The 23,740-nt window shown below is 45.3% G+C and overlaps 1 protein-coding gene across 2 annotated transcripts in view; it reads left to right on the top strand.

The window, feature by feature from the left end:
* MTUS2 (microtubule associated scaffold protein 2) overlaps positions 1–23,740 on the top strand; it is a 566,588-nt gene that overhangs the window by 371,565 nt on the left and 171,283 nt on the right. For both annotated transcript variants that reach the window (XM_060637454.3, XM_060637455.3), the window contains exon 5: positions 21,688–21,849. In XM_060637454.3, coding sequence (XP_060493437.3) covers positions 21,688–21,849 — 162 coding nt within the window. The remainder of the gene's footprint in view (positions 1–21,687; positions 21,850–23,740) is intronic.

Here is a 23,740-nt window from a genome sequence, read left to right as displayed (position 1 = left end):
GAAACTGGGAAGAGAAAGGACCGGCCTGGGAGTGCCCTGAGACTAGCATTGCTTGGCCCTAGGTCCTTTAGGTCCTCCAGCATCCCCCAAAAGAGAGTCTCCGGAGCCAGAAGCCCCCAGGGCTCTGTCAGCTCCAGTCTCACACTGCACACTCCTTGGGACCCAGGGACAAGGTAAGAGCCGGCTAATCCGGGACTTCTCCAGGCTGTGCTGCCAAGCAGTGAGCGAGCATCTCTTGTGTTCTCTTAAGAGAGGGAGAACCACAGACATAACCACGCTGAACCCACCCAGCACCTGGCTATGGCTTTCTTCCCTCCCAACACTCATTTCATCAGGAACAAGTTTCTGAGTGAGTGTTGCTGAAGGGCCCTTGGGTTTGCCAGCAGTGAAATTGGGCAAGAGCAATGGTGAGGTTGTTACAGAAACGGAGAGGGAAAAACAGGTGGCAAAATAGTACTCTACACAGTGGAAGAGGAAAAAATGTTTACGTAGAAATGCTTGGAATATGTTGTGGGACATCAGCTCTTGCCCAGGGCGCATTGTATTCCGTCACCAAAATCCCAGAGAATTTGGTTGGGTGACTTCCAACAGGAGAGTCAGTGGGCTTCCCTACCTGCACGCCTACCTCATGGCCTCAGAACAGTGCTGTTGATTACAGCTGTTCAGAACAATATACTTCTCATTTACTCGAAAAATGAAGAGTTGTCCCATTGTTTTCATCCGTCTTTGGAAATCGTGCAGTCATTTTCTCTTTCCCGCATTGGCTGAACTTTGCATCCAAATCATCTGTGAGCCTCTCACTGGGATCCACTCCCCAGGGAGGCAATGCAACCGGCTAGAGGGAGGGCATGGTGTTCAGTAATGTGGAGGCTCTCTCTTTTCTCTCCTCCTGCTCCCTTCCCGAGGGCAGGGGATGATGGTGGTTTTCAGAAATTGTAGTTTACATTTCGTTTGACTGTGTCTTCCTAGTTTGAAAAACTATTGGTCAGCGTTGGCCTCGCTAGTCTCCAGATGAACAAGTTGGAGATGATGTTGGAAAATTTCTTAGTGAAAGAAATTCTAATACCAAGAAATTCTAATTTTTTTAATGTTTTTTTAAGTTTATTTTAGAGAGAGAGAGCACACAAGCAGGGGAAGGGCACAGAGAAAGAGGGAGACACAGAATCTGAAGCAGGCTTTAGGCTCTGAGCTGTCAGCACAGCCCGATGCAGGGCTCAAACCCACGAACTGTGAGATCATGACCTGAGCCGAAGTCAGATGCTCAACCGACTGAGCCACCCAGGCGCCCCCTCTAATTGTTTTATTGCCCATGAATTCCAGTTTCACACCTGCTTGTGGAAAAAAAAAAAAAAATCCTCAGTGCTGAGATGATGTGAGAGCCCTATAGACCTAGCAGACGGTCTGTGTGGACCGAGCTTTAATCTCCAGGGCAGCACAGATAACGTCAGCGTGTGTCTCACGGTGTGTGTTCATCAGACATGCGTTCACGGATTTCTTGAATTTCATGAGATGCTCCCTCTTTTTACTGACCATTCTAAGTGAGGAAAAAGAAGAAAGTGACTAGATGGTGATTTATAATTTAAAGGTGTGTGTGAGGCTGTGTCAGAAATTGCAGAGAGAACACCAGATCTTTCGGCCTAGTTAGTACGAACCACACGATTCGGCATAAAATTAACACCCAAGCTCTGCACTTAACTCGGGTGAGTCTCTTAATATCACTCAGCCTTGGCTTTCTCACCTGTGAAACTGGGATAATGACGCCTACCACCTGGGGTGTGCTGAGGCTTTTTGGTTTGCTTGTATGTTTTTAATTGTAAAATATGCATAACATAAAACTTACCATTGTAGCCATTTTTAAATGGACAGTTCAGTAAAATTAATTATATTCATACTGTTCTACAACCATCACCACCGTCCATCTCCAGAACTTTTTCATCTTCCAGAACTGAAACTCTGTCCTCATTAAACCCTAACCCCACCCCTTTGCACATGCTCCCCTATCTGCGTGAATGCTTCACAGCCTATTCACTAGCTAACCTCATCCCTCACATTTCAGTGTAAATGTGGCTCTTGCAGAGTCTTTCCAGACCTTCCCCACCCCCAGATTAGGCTAGAATTTATAGTTACTCTTTTCCAAAATCTCTCGTACTTTTACTCCATAGGCTTTACCATTTCATTCGTCCATTCAAGAGATATTTAACAGATGTCTTCTATGAGCCAGGCCAGGTTCTAGGTGCTTGAGATGTATCAGTGAGCAAAACAGACAACATCCCTGCAGACTTACATTCTAACAGGATGAGCCCCACCCCACCCCCAAATAAGTAAATAAACATATAAACCCAGAAATGCTATCACCTGTTAGAAGGCCAGCCAGGCTCTAGAAAAGAAACAGAGCACATAGGGAATTTGGGTGGAGACAAAGTTGGGGGGGGGGGGGAGGGTTGGGTTGTAATTGTGTCCACCTGGGAGTAATTTCAAGCGTTCTTGTATGTGTAATGTCTTCCTTGCTGTATGTTTGGTTCCCCCGAGTCTTGTATTCTGTGGTCTTCCCCAGGCACAGAGGAGGGTCTATGGAATGAGATGAACGAGGGAGCGAATGAATGAGTAAACAAACAGCAAACATGAAGCCAGAGATAGAATGGCTTGGACCCAGACCCGGACTGTGGGATGGAAGGGAAGAACGGATTCGAGAACTATTTTATGCAGGAACGGGCAGAAGCATTTGGCAGTCCGGTTGACTTGACGTGCTGTGGTTAAGTCTTGGTGGCACTGAGGGTTCCTCTCTGGAAGACTGGGGCCACGTGCCCACTGGCTGCTGCTTTGGGGAAGCTAGACACGTCGAAAGTGCTTAGCCTTCTCCGCACTTCATTAGCAGGGGCGGTGGGATTTTCCTTCTGAGAAGAATTTTCCAGTCCCGGTTTGAAAGTGAGTGCCTCTTACCTCTTCTAAACATCCAGTCCATTTAGCTTTCTGTGTTTGCACCAGTGATTCCTTCCCTGTGACAAGAAAATAGAGGAGCACTTCGCGGAATATGAAAACACTGCCAGCTCGTATTACCTCCACGTCCGCTCACTGTGCCATGTTTTCAACTTTTTGTACCGTTGATCCCGAAACCTAAAACTGCCCGCTGAGCCAGGAGTCAGACCACGTAATCACAGGCTACTTGCTTTCCTGTTGCTCCCTCTCTCCCCTGCTCAGTGGTTTTAAAGTTATAATACCCATGGCCCATGCCTCCACTTGAAAAGTTGTGGGGTTTTGTTCCACAAAATTGCTTACTTGAATTAAATATGGTCTTTGCTTTTTTTTTTCCCCCCTGTGAGATGCCAAGTTCTGAGTGTCCCCTAGCTTACCAACGAAATAATTTCTGTTCCCTGTGTACCCTTGCATCGGCATTAAGCTGTTCCCAGGTGAATATATTCTGAATGCAACCACCATAATTGCACACATAGCTGGAGGCACACGTAAGCAGAACCGGTAAAGGGAACCACATCTCTGGAGCCGAGTGGAGACAGAAGGGACGGGGTGGGGCAAGGATAGGGGATAAGCCCCCCACCCCCACCCCGGGCCTTTGTTTGGGGGATTAATCCTGGGGCTTTTTCATTTCCGACAAGATTAAGTCAGGATTTCCTTCCTCTGTTAGATGAGTTTTATTAGGATTGCCTGCAGCCCCCCTCCGGTCCATCTGTCAAACTGTCATCCCAGAATTGGAATTCTGACTGTTTCCACACATGGGTAAAAAAGAACGCACCCATATTCATCATTGGTTCTAAATTTCTTCTGGCTCATTTGACGACATGGTTCTGTGATGGCTACACACTTTGTCTAGAAGATCAGATCAAAGGCCAAGTGACACTGTAAGAAATTCAAGACATCTCTAAGGACCAAATTTTTAAAATCCTAAGATTTACCCTTTGGGATCTGAAGAAGACAGAGGAGCACAGGTCCACGATGTGTTGGAATCACAACTGCTGTCTGGGAGGCAGAGCATCTGTTAGCTGTCAGCCTGAGCCCAGAGCCGGCGGGAGAGGAGGAGAACTCCAGGTGCGGGCAGTGATAGCCGGATGGAGAACCCATAGCTGCCAGGCCCAGCCACCTTCAGTTTCTGTGCAGGCTGTGTTGAACTGTTCAAAGAACTGGGACTTTGGGGTCAGACAGACCTGAACGTGAATGCTAAATCTGCATATACGGCCTTTGTTTTTTTTATTTATTTTTGAGAGAGAGAGAGAGAGACAGAGCGCAAGCAGGGGAGAGGCAGAGAGGGGGAATCACAGAATCCGAAGCAGGCTCCAGGCTCTGAGCTGTCAGCATGGAGCCTGATGCAGGGCTCGAACCCACAGACTGTAGACTGTGAGATCACAACCTGAGCCAAAGTCAGGCGCTTAACCGACTGAGCCACCCAGGAGCCCCCACATTTATTACCTTTGTAATGTGACGTGGTTCAAACTACCCAGCCTTAGTTTCTCTTTTTGCAAAATGAGCAGATGACGTGTTGAGTTTATCCGTGTAGGTGCTTAATAAGAGTGTGTGACAGGCATTAGCTCTTCAGTTAATATTGGCTCCTGTTTCTTCCAGGCTTTGGTGGCTGGGCAGTGACAGGCCTTCTCTTGGAAGGGGACTGGAGCATTAGCATAGTATCAAGCCATAAATCAGAAACGAAATGTTCTTGTTGGGTGTCCCAGCTGTCTACAGAGTTTATCAAGGTGGTAGTCAGGGGCAGTGAACAAGGGAGAGCCAAGTGATAGTAGGGCTGTGTCTTTGTGTCTGCCAGACAGCGACTCTGGAGCAGGAATCTGGTGGCCAACACTGGGATATCTGGTCCTGAGCCAGCTTCCCTGGGAGGCACAGTGGTCGGTATTGAGGCATTGAAGAGGACCTTGGTGCCAGCTCTTGAAGGAGGAGGTCGGTGAGCCTGAGCCCCAGCGCTGACGGCTCAGGGTAGGAGGGACTGCCGCGAGGGCCACCGCTGGGCCTGGACGGGGGTGAAGAAGGAAGTACCTTTTATTGTCACCATTATATTTTCCTTACCGAGGTCTTTTTCAGATCTGTACTCGTATGTGGCTCTGAGAATGTCTTGAACAGAATAGACCGGTATTTCATTTGCTAACACCAGAGAAGGAAAGAAAGAGAAGACTGAATTCCGGTGTTTCAAAATGTGTGACACTTTGCAAAAAACAAACAGTACCTCCACTGTGGAAGGACGTGTAGGTCATTTGTGATTGCCACGATCTGCTCCAGTCTTAATCGATTCTAAATTGGCTTTGTCTATAGCGAAATGAACTTCCCTCACACTCACTCAGGATCCTATCGCGACTTAGCGTCGGTCCAAATCAGGGCTCCTGAGCACATGGCAGCCCATTAAAGACTTATGCCAGGGGCGCCTGGGTGGCTGTCGGTTGGGCGTCCAACTTCGGCTCAGGTCACGATGTCACGGTCCGTGAGTTCGAGCCCCACGTCGGGCTCTGTGCTAACGACTCAGAGCCCGGATCCTGCTTCGGATTCTGTGTCTCCCTCTCTCTGACCCTCCCCCGTTCATGCTCTGTCTCTCTCTGTCTCAAAAATAAATAAAAAAAAAAAAAGTTAAAAAAAAAATTAAAAAAAAAAAAAAAAAAGACTTATGCCAGCCGGTATTTTCAGGCCAGTGATCCTACTTCCACATCTCTCACCTGCTTCTAAACGTTTCCTCCCTGAAGTTGCCTTCTTCCCACGAGGCTCTCCGGTCATTATTCCAGAACAGTTGACGTACCCTAGTAGTATTTACAATGGGTGTTACTTCACTGTGACCCTGAGTCCATCTCACTGATGTACTGAAACAGCTACACATTAGCTTCTTGCCTCTGGTCTTGTCCCGGTCAAACCCGTGTTCCGGCTCCACTACTGTGGTGATCTTTCCAAAAATGAACACCCGACCATGTCATTCCTTTGATGAAACCCTTCGGTGGCTTTCTGTTGTCAAACTCCTTAACACTACCATGTAGCAAGTCCAAGTGTAGATAGGTGTGCAGAGGGCTTTAGTATATCAGAGCAAGTTGGTAGGACCATTGTCTGCAGCCTGCCCAGAATGCTTTACTACAGTTGTAATGCCCGAGCTGCGTTTTCAAGAATGAAGCAGAGTTCACCTGGTGGGAGGGAGTGGGAAAGGCATTCTGGATAGAAAGAACCACTTATTTCAAGGCAACTAGGCCAAAAAACAACCCAGCATGGCATATTCACAGCATGATAACTAGTCCAGTGTTGTTGGGCCATAAGATGCAAGGAGGGGGTGGCCCTTGAACTCCTGAGGAGCTTGGATTTTACTTTGTAAGAGGTGAGGAATCATTGAATGGTTGGAAACTGGGGAATGGTTAGCTTTGTGTTTTACAACGAGGAGGATGGCAAAGAGACTGGAAGAGAGAAAGAAGGTAGCCTTCACTGGATATCTGCTGTGTGTCAGGAAGTCTGCTAGATGCTTTATCTAGATTATTTAAGTTTGTGCTAGAACCCATTTTACAGATGAGGAAACATACGTTCAGAAAGATTGAGACGTTTCTCTGAGACTGTCTGGTCTATGTGTGCTCTCTACTAGGATTGCCAGCTTCAGGGGGTCAGCGTTGCCTCCGCAAGTCCATGTGGGGCACCGTGGCTGAGGTGGTCCTGCTCTGTCCCTGCCTCTTCTCCTGAGGCCACCTCCACTCTGTAGCAGGCTGGACCAGCGGATACACTAGTAGTCTGTAGGGGTTTGCCTGTTGCCACCTTACCACCAACCTACCCGCTTAAAAAAATACCTACTTATTAGCTCTCATATGACAGAGTGGAGTTCTCTGCTCAAGGTCTCAAAGACTGAAATCAAAGTGTCCAGGGGCACCTGGGTGGTGGCTCAGTCACTTGAGCATCCAACTTCGGCTCAGGTCATGATCCCACAGTTCATGAGTTCAAGCCTGCCCTGGGGCTCACGGCTATCAGTGCAGAGCCTGCTTCGGATCCTCTGTGCGCCACGCCCCCCCCCCCCCCCACCTCTCTCTCTTTCTCTTTCTCTTTCTCTCTAAAATAAATAAACACTAAAAAATATTTTTTAAAAAAAGTATGCAGAGAGCTGAGTTCTCATCTCCCAGCTCTGGCAAAGAATCCACTTCCCAACTCATGCAATTGTTGACAGAACTTACTTCTTTGCAGGTATAGGACTAAGGTCCCCCTCTTCTTGCCAGCTCTCAGTCAGGAACTACCCTCAGCAACCAGAGGCTGCCCTCATTCCTTGCTACAGTTTCACTCCACCTCCAAGCCATCAACCATGTATTGAGCCCTTGTCATGCTTTGAGTCTCTGACTTTTTCTTCTGCCTCCAGCTGGAGAAAACACTGTGCTTTTAAAGGGCTCGTGTGATTAGGTCGGGCACACCGAGATGATCTCCATTTCCTAATGGCCAATGTGCCGTATAACATAACCTAGTCATGGGAGTAGAATCTATCACATTCACCATCCTGGGGATTATGCAGGGAATGCACTCCAGGGACCAGAGGTCTTGAGAAACGTCTTAGAATCCTGCTCACCATGCACACCTTGATTAAATTTATGGTCAGAATTTGCCACTATTTAAAAAAAAAAAAATGGAGTGGCCCAGGGTTTTGTCCCTATCTGCTGTCTAGCACTTCCCCAGAAGCCTCCTTAGGGAAGGAGACCTTGACAGGTGTTGAATTTCATAAATATTTTAGGGAACAATTTATTCCATATCTGGCTTAAGCCCCAAGGCTGCAGACCGGCCCATCCTTTCCTTTCTGAGTGCACAGCCTATGGTGTCTTACCATTCAGGCTGGAAAACAAAGAAGGTTCCAGCCATTATTCCCCATACCTACCTGGCCCACGGCTACTGACCCTTAATTAAGGTGAAGCTTTCTCAGGATTCTGTTTTCTTCAGCTGTATGTTATGACTAATGAAGAATCCAGCTTTTACTGTTGGTTAAAATGTTTCCTCTTATAAACTTTAATTTATGAACTTTAAGCTCCATGAATAATATTTATACTTGGTCTTCTATTTACAAACATTCTTCGGTTTTCTAGATCTTTTTTTAACCACAAAAACAAAAAGTTTAAGGGAACTCATCAGCTGGTCCTTGCTCGGTTGGGGGCTGATATGGAGAGAAGGCATGATTGTGTGCTGACAGCGGGACCCAGCGCAGATGGTGGGATGCCCAGCCCCCCAGAGATGCAGGGAGACCCTGGGTGTTTGTCTGTGCCTGGCGGGCACCCTCACCATTCTGTAGCACAAGACTGTTGTGCTACAACACAGTAGCACAAGTCCTCTGTTGGAGGACCCAAAGAGGGGGATAGGAGTATGCACAAGAGTTGAAGCTCATGGGGGCACAAGCTGAGTGTCAGAGATTCCTAAAATCCAGAAAGCAAGAGACAGGCCTGGCTTCCCTGCCTTGGGGTCTAGTGTGGAGGCTGCTGGCACCTTCCACAAGGGATTTCCCTGTGGAAAGTGGCCAACTTAAATCTTTGCTTGCATCTCACAAGATTTGAAGGCTTTAAAGGGGTTATAAAGTACATTTATTAGGTTGTTTATGATAATTTGCAAAAACAGTTTGGATGATGTTTGCTTGAATGATCTTATGATAAGTTTTTAAATAGCGGAGATTTTTTTTTGGCATGAATGATGGTGGGGACAGCAGGAACCAGACATAGCTTAACCCATAAAAAAGAATGGAACTAGGACTCTTTCAACTTTTGAAATTTTGTATTAGAAAAGACTTTCAGGAAGAGGATTGTGTTCCTAAACTAAGGAATGAGCATAATGTTTTTCAGAACCATGGAGAGGGGAGTCTGCCATTTATTTAGTGCTTACGGTGCATGAGATATGATACACATGGTCTGATGGTCCCAGTGGTGGTTGTTCCTCTGATGTTACAAAGGAGGACACAGATGAAAAAAGGTAATGGCTGACTCAGGACTGCCATGTTCTCAATGCTGTAGCAGCACCTCCCCTGGGGTTCAGTGACCGTAGTCCCCTTTCATCCAAGGCAATAGCCAGAAACACACAGGCAGCCATAGGAAAGAAAAGGAGAACTCTCTTTCTTTTGTTTTGTTCTGTAAGTCCAGCAATTTTAGTGCTTTAAAAAGTGTTTATTTCTTAGTGGGATTCTTATAAGGAGTGACGTCCTCTCTATTCAATAACCATGATGATTTAAACTCCTCAAAGAGCATCACCATTTGTCTCCTATTGGGGTTTCCCCCATGCAATTTCTTTTTTTAAGAAAATACTTTTTTTTAAATATTTATTTTTGAGAGAGATATAGTGTGGACAGGGGAGGGACAGAGAGAGAGAGAGAGAGAGAGGGAAACAGAATCTGAAGCAGGCTCCAGGCTCTGAGCTGTCAGCACAGAGCCCAACGCGGAGCTTGAACCCACAAACCGCAAGATCATGACCTGAGCTGAAGTCAGATGCTTAACTGAGCCACCCAGGTGCCCCCAAGAAAATAAATTTTTTAAGTTTTTTAATTTATTTTGAGAGAGAGAGAATGCACGTGTGACCGGGGTCGGGGGGGGAGGGAAGGGCAGAGAGAGAGAACTCCAGGCACGTTCCATGTGCAGAGCCTGATGTGGGCCTCAAACCCATGAACCATGAGATCATGGCATGACCTGAAATCAAGAGTCAGACGCTTAACCGACTGAGCCACCCAGGTGCCCCTCCCCATGCAATTTCATTTGAAATCAGTTGCTATTTATGTTCTCAAGATATTTTTATTTGGACTTTAGTACAGCAACTGGGGATTCAAGGTTTTGGACTGAGGCCTTCAGCATCAGGAAGATTTCAGTCCAGCTTCTCAGTCTTGAATGCAGTTGATCAGAGTAATATACATGAAAAGCAGGTGAGCTTTGTTAAAATACTCTTAAATATCAAAGACAGTGTATTCATACAGTTCTCATTGGCCTAAAGGGTTAACCAGAAATTTCCAATCAAAAATTATTAAAGAATTAGCTATCACGCTAACCCAGCAGGATTTTAGATATTACTGATTTCGTCTTCCACCAAGACAGGTAAGTAGTATATTTTGCCTAAATGTTTTAGTCTTTCAGCTAGAGCAGTGGTTCTCAACTGGAGATGGTTTTTGTCCCTGGAGGGTATGTGGCGATGTCTGCAGACATTTTTTGATTGTCACAGTACAGGGATGGGCAGGGAGAGAAAGTGCTATTGGATCCAGTGGGTAGAGACCAGGAATATTGCTAAGCATCCTACAATCAATGCACAGCAAAGACTCCCCTGGTCTAAGATGTGGACAGTTCTGTTGAAAACTCTGGGCTAAACAGAAAGTGCCCTGAAGTTGTTGAGAGACACAACCGGCATGTTGAAAGAGGGGGAAAAAAAAGGAAGATGGCTATCCTCACGGACCCTGAAGGGAGAGAGGGAGTTTTCTAGCTCTAAGGAGGAGGGAGAAAATTCTTGGAGTGCAGGTGTTGAATATTATGGTGCTTGCCAACACACCTCCTTAAAGCCACTCTGCTGTTCATTTCCCAAGAGGCTCTTCAGTTACTTCTCCCTGAAAGGTTTCATATTCCCCAGATGCTACTAGGTAGAAATGGTTCTTTTGGGGGTGCCTGGGTGGCTCAGTCGGTTAAGTGTCTGACTTCAGCTCAGGTCACGATCTTGCATCTGTGAGTTTGAGCCCCGCATCGGGCTCTGGGCTGATGGCTCGGAGCCTGGAGCCTGCTTCCGATTCTGTGTCTCCCTCTCTCTCTGCCCCTCCCCCGTTCATGCTCTGTCTCTCTCTCTCTCTCTCTCAAAAATAAATAAATGTTAAAAAAAAAATTAAAAAAAAAAAAAAGAAATGGTTCTTTTGAAGAGTGCAAAAACTCCTGGCTAGATGGAACAATCCGGCTCCTTCCAGCAGTCCCTACAGTGTTTGTAAATATATGGGAGAGGAGGTTGGGTCTCAGTTGCAGTGAGCCACTTTTCGGCATTGGACTCGGTCTCTCCTGGTTTGAACTTGGGTTGCTGCCAAACTGGGGCTCACTAAAGCAGTGTTTGACATGGAATAATCCATGAGGCCCTCAGGTGCCTCGAAGCAGCTAATTAAATCCGTGACACAAAAAAGGCGACTACAATAGAGCACAAAATCTGAGCTGTAGAAATGGAACACCTAAACTTTCTTATTGCTCTATTAATAAAAGCTGATACAGAAGCCCTTGATCATTTCTATCATTTCTTATACCGTACTAATAACTTCAGCAGAATTTAAATTGAGTTCAAATCAGATGCGCTTATCTTTTAACAACTCCCATATTAAGTATATAATTAAAATGCTCCAGTTTAAATATTTTCCCCAAGGTATTAACTACTAAAAGATTCACACAGTGATGAACCAGCGCGTTCAGGGACGGTGGCTCAAGCTTTTAAGCACTTCAGATAGGGAAAAGGGATTTGTTACAACTGGACTAATTGATATAAAAAAAGGAATGGAAAAAGTTGCTTTTAATTACCCAAAAGTCTCTCGATATGTCATATATTAGCCCTCGGTCTTTTAGGTAACTAACCTCCATCAATATTTGACGATGTCCTCTCCTTTGCGAATGTGCCTTGGTAAATATTAAAGAGAATTTCTCAAATTAAAAGTAAGCTTTGAGTCATTTATGTGCTGGGAGCTCAGAAGTCCTAGGCTGGGTGGTGCTGGCTTTCACCTTCCTTGGTTACTTTTGTGATTTTAAGAGAGATGGTTTTATTACCCCTGACCTTTGCTTTCTTTGTTAACCAGCTGGGTCTTTCGTAGAGTAGCTCTGTTACCTAGAAGGGAGTTGAAAAGATACTATACAGAAGGTGGCACTTAACCAGGCTTTGAAGGACCGACAGACTTGCCCACATTCCAGACTGTCGCAGATCGCTCAGATGGGGACCCAGGGGTCACATTCACCAGGCCTACGTTTGTAAAACTATGCATCTCATTTTATCAGCTTACCTGCACCCATATTCCCCCTACTTCCTGAGAAGAAATAGGAAAGAGGACCCTCTCTGCTGTGTATTAGTATGGACTCCAGAAGGACAAGGTGAAGCTTTTCTGGAATGCCTGGGGACAGCGGGGGGATAGAGAATTGGGGGGACAGAGGTATGTTTCTTCTCCTGTGATGACTTAGTCGTGACGGCTGTCCAAAGAAGAAAACATGGGGGATTATGCCTGGTCCCGGGGCCCTGGGGAGACTGCTGGAGCCTTAGGAATGTGTGAAGGTGGAGGTTAGCCATCGATGTCCGCATTCACGACTTACAGATGCCATCTGCTTCTGCAGGTGAGAGGGAGGGTTAGGGAAGTCTCAAGGGTATTTCCACAGGGCTCGCATGGAACAGGATCTCCTAAAAAGCGGTGCCATTTGGTGTCACGTGGGCTAGATGGGGAGCTCGAAGAAATCCGCTGATAAGAGAGCTTCTTCTACAGATGCTGATGCTCCCGCTGTTGACGACAACTAACGTTTACTGGGTACGAGACACTTTGCAAAGGGCTTTCTGTGCACTTTCTCATTTAATTCTCAGATTCACAGAGGGCCAATAAATAAATAAGCCATTTCATAAAAGAGGCTTACTTAAATTTGCAAAGAGATTATTACTAGTAAGTTTCAAATCTGGTATTGAATTTGGGAAGAGCCTGTGGTGTCATGACTAGGCTATATATGGTACTCTTCTTCTTCTTCTTCTTCTTCTTCTTCTTCCTGTTATCTTACTGCCAAAGCCCAGCCGGAAGAGCTCGGGAGCTGAGGTCCCTGCAGCAGGAATCCAGGAAGTTCCTGTGGACCCAGAGGAATCCTTTCCCACCTAGCCCCTGACCTCCAGAAGTGTGTCCTACGCCCTCATAAGGATGCTGAGTGTATGAGGATGTGTCCTCTGGTCTAGGGCTGGAATAAGTTACTGGCCTCCTGGAGCGCTGTGTTGAGAAAGAGTCTGAGGCCACCTCCTGGCTTAGTAAGAAGTAAGCACTTGCTCTAGGTCAATAGGGAGTAGTGAAATGTACCCTATGTGTCTTTCTTTCCTTAGGACTTAGGCTCCTGGGGAAAGATGGATATAGAAGGAACCATCGTTCTCTAGAGCTTCCTCGTTAGAGCCAGACCCCCAGAAGTGATCCCAGTTAAAGCCTTGGAAAGATAGGAAGCCGCAAGGGATGGGTGGCTGGAAAAAGAGGGAGGAGGGGATAGGCTGATGGGGCTGATGGGCTTCAAATGAGGCTCCGTGTTGGGTTAGTGGGCAGACCTCAGTGATACCATTCACCGAGTGCTTATATGTGCCACATGCTATTCTGAACACCTTGTTCTAAACATGTAATAACTGTCATAATATGACAACTCTAATTAGTAGGTACTGCTGTTATCCCCGCCCCCCCCCCAATTTAAAGATGAAGAAATGAGGCACAGAGAAGGTAAACAACTTGTCCAAAGTCAGACAACTGGTAAGAAGTGGCTCCAGCATTTGAACCCAGGTGGTCTTAACCACTTAACTGTCAGCATCTCAAACTTGATCAAACCCAGAGATTAACGCTTAAGGTGAGACTAAAACAAAATTTGCAATGCGATCTAGAGAAGTATTAGGTAAACGGTACCCTCTCTTGGGGAGAAGGGTAGTGGTGCTTAGGCAGAAAGACAATGTTAACTTAAAGGAAAGTGTTTCCCTTTGAATATGGTCCACATTAGTTACAGGTGCACAACACAGTGATTTGACAAGTTTATACATTTTGCTGTGCTTGCTCACCACAAGTGCCACCACCACCTGTCCCCACACCACGTTATTCCAGTACCATTGGCTTATCCCCTGCGTTGTGCCTTTCATCCCCGTGACTTGATCATTCCACACCTGGCAGCCTGTACCCCCTACTCCCCTTCACCCATTTTGCCTAAGCTCCGATTTTTGTCTTTCTGTTTATTGTTTTCAAAAATGCTCAAAGCCCACCATACCACACCATAGACAACCCCTGCCCTTTAAGCAACAAATGCCCAACGTGGCCATGCTCAGTGCGACTACATTCGCAGGAGCCGTTGGGGCGAGCATGGAGCTTTTTGAGAGCCTGCGGGCTCAGAAGTCGGGAAAAAGAAGCGTCTATGACAGGAAGCCCTGGCCATGGGACACATCGGCACCGAGCACTTTCTTCATTCATACAGCGTTTCTCGAGCACAGCCTTGATTATGGCAGAGCAGGAAGTGCCCTGGGGAATCCTGCCTGCAGTTTATACTGTTCTTGATGCGGGAGGTAAGGCGGGAAAGCTAGCTGGAACCAGATAGTGGAAGAGCTTGAATGCCAGAGAGCATTGGTACTTACTTGGAAGACTGCATTGAAATGCTTGTGCTTTAGGAAGAATAACAAGGCACAGTGAGGAGGGTGAACTGAGTGGGGGTGATGGGGGGGGGAGGAGACCTGACACTATTGTCTCTCCAAGAAGTGCCAAGGGACAGACGCTGGGGGTAGGGCGGGGGGGGGGGGGGGAAGGCACAGGAGCAGAGAGGGGATTTAAATCTGAAGTCCAGAATGGAAATGGAAGCACAGTGACTTGCATTGGTTGATAAAAGGGAAAGAGAGATTCAAAGGTGACTGTGGCACCCCATCCTAAGTTTCTAGAATAATGATGATGTCATTCATAAGAAAGAATAAAAGAGGTGAGGTGCTAGTGTGCAGCTGAGGGAAATGATTAAGTGTCACCCCTTCCAGGAGGCTGTCCCCAAGCACCCATTCTCCTTCACCCTTGAGATTCCCTCTAGCTCTGCCCCTTGGCGTTTCTGTCTGGGCATGTGTTTGGGGCGTGAGTGTCATTCCCCCCCCCCACCGGAAGGTATATGAGGGCCGGACCATGCTTGTCCTGGGACCCCTGCCTAGTGTAGAGCCTGGAAGGCTTAGTCTACTTCCTTTGACAAAGAAATAGCCTTGCTGAAATCGCAAGAGAGCGGGTTTCCTTTAGCTCTTTAACGCACAAAATGAAACATACACCTGGGTTAAAATATGCAGGAGGTGGGAAATAAAACATTCAGTTGGTACTTTAATAATTAAACTAAATTTTGCCACCAGGTGATAACTGCTGCTAAATCAATCAGATATGCATCAATTAGGCAATCATGCAGCCAGAACATGATACAACTTGATTGCCTGGGATTGTTAAAAAAAAAAAAAAAAATCAGTGAAGAGAGTAGTATAATCATTATAATATGTATAAATATTCAAAATCAATGAAACATGTCACTTAAAGTTTGGCTGTAATGCCCTGATAGTATTAATAACGACTTTGCTTTCCTTCTACAGCCTTCCTTTTAAGAACCTCATTCCGGTCTGGTTAGTGTCTGTCCCTCATTGCTGTCCTTTCTTCTTTTTAAGATTCAGGTTAACTTCTTGGCATGCCAATGGGTGAAGTAGTGAAAGAGCACATTGGAATATGGATCAGAAGCCCTAACATCTCATCCTGACCTCAGTCGTAGCCAGAGTCACCCTTTCGAGAAGGTTGAATAGGTACCACCCGTTACTTGGCAGGGGCGCGTCAGGTATCCTAAACATTCACACTTCCTCCTCCCAGTGCCTGCCTTTAGTGCAGCCTCTTCTGGCCTGAATTGCATGTGTCTTCCACTGTCTGTCCTGTAGGACCGGAGTAGATCAGATGTACGCCCGATTTTGTGAGAGTAGATGAGAAGTGTGAAGGGGGTTAGGGAGGGATTAGGTATCATCCTCCTCGTGTGGGAACTTGTACAAGAGTATATCACCCGGAGCATCTACACCACATTGCAATCCCACCAGTGATGTGTGGAAGGTTCCAGTTTCCCCACGTCTCCCCTGACTTGGCTATTGTCTGTGCTTTTTATTATAGCCACCCTAGTGGGTTTACAGTGGTTTCTTTGGTTTGCGTTTCCCTAGTGTCTAAAGACATCGGGCATCTTTTCATGTGCTTATTGGCTATTTATATATGTTCTTCGGAGAAATGTCTACTCAAATTCTGTGTTCATTTTTAATTGAATTATTTGTCTTTTCATTGTTGAGCTATAGATCTTTATTCTGGATCCTAGACCTTTATCGGATAAGTGATTTGAAAATATTTTCTTCAATTCTGTAGGCTGTCTTTCCTCTTTACTCATAGTGTCCTTTGATGCACTAAGGCTTTTATTTTGATGAAATCTTATTATCTATTTTTTTCTTGAGTTACTTGTGCTTTAGATGTTATATCTAAGAAATTATTATCTAGTCCCAAGGTCATTAAGATTTACATCTGTGTTTTCTTGTAAAAAATGTATAATTTTAGTGCATACATTGGGTCTTCAATTCATTTAATTGGTTTTAATGTTTATTTATTTTTGAGAGAGACAGAGACAGAGTGTGAGCGGGGGAGGGCAGAGACACAGGAAGACACAGAATCCAAAGCAGGCTCCAGGCTCTGAACTCTCAGCACAGAGCCCGATGTGGAACTTGAATCCATGAACTACCAGATCACAACCTGAGCTGAAGTCGGATGCTGAACCGGCTGAGCCACCCAGGTGCCCTGATCCATTTTAAATTAGGTTTTGCATATGGTGTGAGGTAGGCATCCAACTCCATGAAGGTTTGATGGACTTGATCCACCAGCTCAAGGATGTAAGCACTGTGGGTAATGAACTCTAGGAGCCGTCCTGGAGGGAGAAGAGAGCAATCACTTTCTTCTAGGATTTAGTGCTGACCAAGCATAGTTGTCCTGGTGATTTAAAGAGAAAAATACAGTGCAATTAGGTTTATAAATGCAACTGGACCCAGCTCGATCCTGTAACCATGCAGAACATACACCTTGCAAATTCTCACACTCTGATGAAGGCGATCTTACCTTCCAAGCAGGAAGTGGATGATATGATGATTTGGATATCTGCAAAAGATGGCCACCATCCAGCAGTGAAATAGCAGGCTTTTGTCCTTTAGTTACTGCAATCAGGGGAACACCTGCAGACTTCAGTGGTGATAACATAACAAAGTTAAGAATGGCATAGGGAGATTCCCTTGATGACGTGTGATTGTTTACGAACAACGTTACCTTTTCTCCCTGCGTCGTACCCCTCACCTGGCATTTATTAGCCCTTGCTCTCCGTGGTCTCCTACATTTCTACATGTCTCCTGAACAGAGGTATTGACAGCCCTACCCGCTAAATGCCGATGTTGCTTCAACTCCAAATATCCCCACAAATTTTGCCCCTTAAGGAGTACTGCCACTGATGTGGTATTTGCTTTTTCATGGAACTCTGCCTTCTCTGTATCTCTCTCATCTAACATGCCACCCACGGTAGACTCGGAGCTCAGCGTATGTCTGCTGATCTTGAGTGAAATCTGTGCGCGTTCTTCCTTTGATCTGGTTGCAGTTCAGAAAAAAAGATTTAATTGTATCTGTTGGAAATTCTGACCACTTTTCTTGGAACTTGACAAGTAGATTCTAGAATTGATATGCAAGAGAAAGAGTCAAGAATATTTGGGTCAAGACCGTTGTAAAGTGAACGAGCAAAATCGGAGGTACTTGTCTTGTACCGGTTCAGCGTGCCAGCCTTGTCTCACGTGATGGTAAATCAGTGTAGTATTGGGATCGTGAGAGACAAAGAGATCAATGAAACAGAATATAGGGTTCAGAAATGGAGCCTCGTGAGGCAGAGTGGATAGGCGTTCACCAGATGATTTCCCTTTTCTCCTAGGCGTAAACGGAGCTTACGTTCCCCAGCCAGTGGGCCCATGGCAGAAGTGATGCACTCCACTTCTAGGCCTGACCCATAAAATCCTCCCATGAACAATTCATTTTCTCCCCAGCTGCATGTTAATGTCTCTTGAGAGACCCAGGGTAGGGCAAAAGCAGGAGATGGAAGGAGCCCGAGTCCCTGTCTGGAATAGAGCTCCCCAGCACAGCAGATCATCCGGATTACCTGTATGAGCTGATTCACGATTGACAGAGAAACTTCTGTTATGTTAAATGACTGAAATTTGGGGGTTGTTAGCTTAGTCTAACAATCAGGTCTGTATGGAAGCTTGATACTCAACAGCTGGCAGTGAAGGGACTGCCCAATGCACGGGGCTGGGATAACTGGCTGTCTATATAGAAACAGCAGCAACAAATTCCATCCCTACTCCATGCTTCATCCCAGATGAATTGATCTAAAGTTAAAAAAAAAGTTTTAAGCCATTTAGAAGAATACACAGAAGAACGTCTTTATTATCTCACATGGAGAAGGAAAAGCTACAATTCATAAGGTACCAATCAAGTGGAGAAAGAAAGACGGAGAAAATTTAAAATATATACCAATAAAGGATCAGTATCCAGAATATTAAAAAAAAAACAACCTCCTCTATGTCATTTAGAAAGGCAAAATAGTAGAAAAATGAGTGGGCGTCTTATAGAAGAAAAAACTTGAATAGCTAATAACTATATGAAAAACATGTTCCACCTCCCTGCCTGCCCAAGACCTATAAATTAAAACCTATGTCATCAACTAATGAAAGTCTGACAGTCACGACCTGTAGTGGGTGTGAATTGCAACAGGCAATTTTGGAAAGCCACTTTGAACATCTAGGAAAGTTGAACGTGCTTATGCCCTGTGTCCTAACAGTTTCTTTTTTTTTTTTTTAACGTTTATTTATTTTTTGAGACAGAGAGAGACAGAGCATGAATGGGGGAGGGTCAGAGAGAGGGAGACACAGAATCTGAAACAGGCTCTGGGCTCTGAGCTGTCAGCACAGAGCCCGACGCGGGGCTCGAACTCACGGACCGCGAGATCATGACCTGAGCTGAAGTCGGCCGCTTAACCGACTGATCCACCCAGTCACCCCCCCTAACAGTTTCAGTCATGATGGAACCAGCGATAGTCAGTATCTCTTAAGCGTAGTGTTCCTTTCTGTTCTTATTCTCACCGTTTCCTGGGTCTCAAGTCGCTCAACATATGTTTTAAGGACAATCATACCGGATCTCTTTAGTCTTACATCCTGCTGTTGCTGTCAGATTTATTTCAGTCCTTTCCTTCCTTCTCACAGAGAGCAGCCCATCTGATAGCAATCTCTGGATACTTGGCCAAGTCCTAAGAAAAACTGTTTGGCTGTAAGGACCGGCCGCTGAGTTGAAAACTAACCTGTGTGTGTTCATAACTGACACAGGAGGGTTCAGCATGCACAGACACCATTCTGTTTTCTTGTGCCCACTCTTGGCATTAACGTTTACAAATTCATTTTCTTAGCTCTCTCACTTCCCACAATAGCCCTATGAGGTCCATGCTCAGTATCCCCACTTATAGATGAAGAAACTGAGGTGCAGGGAGGTGGAAGGGGAGGAGATAATATCCACCCCCCTGGTTGTTCTGCTTCCCGGTCTGCACCATTTATCCAGGTGATAACCTCGATGGTTCAGGCCAGATTCGGGCTGGTTGGCAACGAGAGGACTGGATTAGACACATGAACCACTTCCACTGACTGAATCCTTCGGAACACTGTTCTGGCTTACACAAGCCGTTTGTTTATTTCCACGTGTTTCCTTCCTCTTAGCAAGCAGTGGTTTAATGTGGCCTGCATTGTGAAGTACCCAGAGCATTTATAGAATTCAGCAGTAATTCCCAAATTCTGCGTACTTTTCGCTTACTAAATAATGAGTCTTTAATTACTGGCTGACTTAAGCTGGTTTTCAAAGAGTGATGCTGTTAACTGCCAGCTGTATCCCACAATGGTGGATAAGAATAGTGTTCTATTTTATTTTATTTTACTTTCTTTTCTTTTTTTTTTTTTTTCGTTCATTCAAGACCTCACTCAGAGGAGAGTACATCACCCACGTAGCTTCCTTGACACTTTGTTCTTCAAACAGATGAATTACTTCCCAGCCTGGAAGGCCGCCGAATCTCTAAGTTGACATGTTCTCTGAATGATAAATTTCACATAAGAGGATGATGCCAGGTGTAAGAGGGTTTGATGAAAGGACATTTGAACTTTACCAAAGATACAAAATATTTCCCTTCTTAAGAAACTTTAATGAGGAAAAGACGCTGTGAAACTTTTTATGTTCAATTCGGCTTCCAGTACACGTTTTAGTGATAGATTATTCGGGCAGTATGTCAGCAGTAGGCTAAACAGTAGATGATTCCAGGTGAAATATATCCAGTGGCTGAGCCCCCTCCTTCCATCTGAAATGTCCTACAAACCTCCAGACATCCTTTCTACAATTGGACTGGTGAGCTCATCGTATGGTTCAGAAGCTAAGACTTCTTGTCTTATAGGTGTGTGGCATCCCTTTTCCTGATGAAGTTTCTGGATTAATCATATGCTTCCTTTTCTATCTGATATTCAGGATACAGTGCAGATCTTTTTGGTGAATTTCAATGCATTTGTTGTTTGTGTAGATCAAAAGCATTCTCCTAGCCCTGTTTAGAACTATTTAAAACCTTGTGCCGACCTTAAAAGAGCTATAGGACGTAGGTTTTGTGCTGGGAAATAGCACATTCTTTATCTTTCCTTCTCGGATACACTTTTCTTTAGAAACAAAGCAAGTCTCACGAATTTTAAAGAGACGTTCGGGTCTTCAGAGGGAGGAAAGCAGCAATCTCTTACCCTAAGTGGGTGAATACAATTCCTGGGTGTTTCGAACACTGAAGCCATTTGAATAATGTTATCATTTTTATGCAGGCCCTATCTAAATAGAATGTTATGCCTATCCTTTTAAAATGATGAAAACAAAAAATTTAATCTGCTAAAATTCTGTATACTTCTTCCAGCTGTCATTGCATATTTTCCATGGTAGATGGTCACGTTTCTAACCGGATAGCTTAATTCCAAACGAGCTATAGTTCCAGTACATTCAGGCTCTGTTTCGTGGATTAGGGCTCACAGCTATACTCAGAGGTGTATTTAAAGGACTGATGCTTTCACAAGGATTGGATGGTGTTGTCATTGTCTTTAAGAGATTACAAATGCATAAACCATAGCAGTTTGGGGGAAGATCTAGAAGAAAGCGTGGGGCCACAACCACCTTGCGTATTTAAACCTGACACATGTCCCCATATGCCATAGGCTCACAATGTCAGAGCAGTCATTCATAAACAAACTGTCCCGTAGACACAGAGTCTCTGTATTTCTGTATTGGATGGCAAACTGAAATGATCAATAAGCGTCTTCTGCCTTTGCCGTCAACTAGGCTCTAATTCAGGGGCTTTGTATTTCGATGAGGCCTCGGCTTTCCAGAAAAAAAAAAAAAAAAGAAAAAAGCTTTGTGGATTTTGAGGAGATTCTCTGTGCCCATGGTCCTCACCCCTCTGTCTTCACCCCAAGCCTCTGGTTCCGAAGGTAAAATAACTTGGGTAGCAGGGAGTTCTGCACAAGCTCCTTGGACCAGCCGTGCACGTACGGGTCTTATTCTCACCTCTCCTGGGTCACTCACACTGGTTTTATCCTCTGTGACTCACTAAATAAACGTGTGTCGTATGCACATTATACAATTATACATCCACATAAGCAAATTGTGTGTGTCTGCACACAGGTGTAAAATCTTCAAAGGCTGCCCTTGTCTTTTATGGAGTCCCTTGCACAGAGCATTGGAATGACAGACTTTTCTCGGAGCCTAAAGGGAGCTCTTTTCCACATCCGGTCCCAGAGAAAGGCTTTTCAAGGCCACTCACGAAGAGTCAGGTCAAATTCTAAAGCAGATGACGGCGTTACGATTGGTTGGCAATTGCAAATGGCAAGGAGGGCCCAATCCATTTTTCATGAAGTTATAATTAACATCCTGTCTGCCTCCCACAGGGTCAACCTTTGGGAATGAAGACCAGCCAGCTCCGAAGGCGGCTCTGCCTTCCAAAGACGCACCCAAGGGGGCCAGCCGGGCGACCCCTCCAGCGTCCTCCAGTGTGACAACCCCCCGCCGGAGTTTGCTTCCAGCGCCCAAATCCACATCTATACCCGCTGGTAAGACTGTGTGCCTCGGAGAAGCTCTACAGTGGAGTGCCTTTTCTGCCTTAAAAAGTCTTTTCAGACTCCCCATGTACATCAGTTATTTAGATGGGATGACGGACGAGTTTCAAATGGCATTTAAAATTAATAATAACAACAATACCACTATTTTCAAGGTACTTTCACACATTCCTGTGTTTAAATTCTCACAGCTTCCTCTCGCTCCTGCCCAGACTCTTAACCCATTGAATCACGCAGTTTTGTGTGGGGGAAAAAAAACCCGAAACAACAACAACAAAAAGCAAGAATCAAGCTATTTTAAGCCGATTGGCATTTGGCTCTGGAGGCCCATAGGACCAAACTTCTGACTCCTCCTCTGGGAGTGAGTCATGGAACCCTACGGGAGCCGCTGCCTCCAGAAGGATCTGAGAGCTCCCTTCCCCTCTGGCTCCAGGCTCATGCCACCAAAGCTGGAATCCAAACGAATATACCGCCCCCCCGCCCCCGCCACCCGCAAACTTTTTTTCGGAAGATAACTGAGAAAATGTGAACATAGTACTGATATTTTAAGCGTGATGTGGCCGTTGTGATTATATTTTTATAAGAGTCTTATTTTGACCATTCACACGTGAAATGATATGCTGTCTGGGATTTGCTGCAGAGGCACTTGGGATGATGGCAGGTGGAGTCAGTTTACCGGTGATGAAACAACACTGACCACAGATCGCTCGTTGTTGAAGTTGGTCAATAGAATAGATTCCACTAACTAGACTGCTCTCTCTGCTCTAGCATATACATAAAGTGTTTCATAATAATATGGTAAACTGTGTCAACAGAGTGGCTGCTTTAGTTGAAGGAAGGTTAAATGGAAATCAGGTATGTCAGGTGTGGTAGCAACCCAATCTCATGTGTTGTGCCAATCTCATGGTAGGCCCATGAGAATTTCAATATCAGGCCAGCTGGGTGGCTCAGTTGGTTAAGCGTCTGACTCTTGATTTCAGCTCAATTCATGATCTCTCCATTCATGGGATCGAGCCCTGCCTCTGGCTCTGCCCTGACAGCGCAGAGCCTCCTTGGGATTCTCTCTCTCCCTCTCTCCGTGCCCCTACCCTGCTCCTGTGCTCGCTCCCTCTCTCTCAAAATAAATACATAACATTTTTCAAAATTTTCATTATTTTTTCAAATAGTTCGGCTACATAAGAGATTTCTGAAAGCCATGTGATCTTGATAACAGGAATTCTCTTCCACTTTGCATTACTTCATAAAACATTGTAATGCACTGAATCTAATTTGGTCCTCACAGAAACTCTGAGAGGAAGGCAGAAAGCTTTCTTTTACAAAAGAGAGAAGGACAGACCACAACTCGGAGTGTGAAACACTTGTCCAAGGTCATCTGATGGCATCCGGAAATAAACACATGTTGTGTATGTTTCCAGCGCCTTTTCCGTAATATTAGCAGTATCAGATGGGGGCTATCAGAATTCTGTCATCCACAGTGTATCTATTAACGTCAAGTATCGTGTTACCACGAAGGTAGTAGTAAGAGAATGGCACCAAGGACTTCTTGCCTCAGGCTAGGTCCTCCTGGAGATGGCCTGGTATAGAGTTCGGGGTGATGCCATGACCACTGTGTTGGCTTTTGTTACTCCTGGCTCGTAGCTCAGCACCCTGATACACCATCTGCAGGTTTTCCTTAAAATTCCAAATAATGCCTTTAAGAGAAGTAGGAGCCTTTTCATAGAAGCTGAAATTGTGTGTGTGTGTGTGTGTGTGTGTGTGTGTGTGTGTGTGTGTGTGTGAAAACACTCACCAAGCCCTCCCTGAGTGGAGACGTGTGTGTGATTTTCTCCAGAGGCAAAATTTAAGTCTGTACTTTCTTGGTTCCTTCTTATGATGAGCCATCACT

Source organism: Panthera onca, chromosome A1, assembly GCF_046562875.1.
Source record: "Panthera onca isolate mPanOnc1 chromosome A1, mPanOnc1 haplotype 2, whole genome shotgun sequence".
Classification (NCBI taxonomy): Eukaryota; Metazoa; Chordata; class Mammalia; order Carnivora; family Felidae; genus Panthera; species Panthera onca.
Note: the sequence above shows the minus strand (reverse complement) of the source record. Positions and strands in the feature narration are given on the sequence as shown.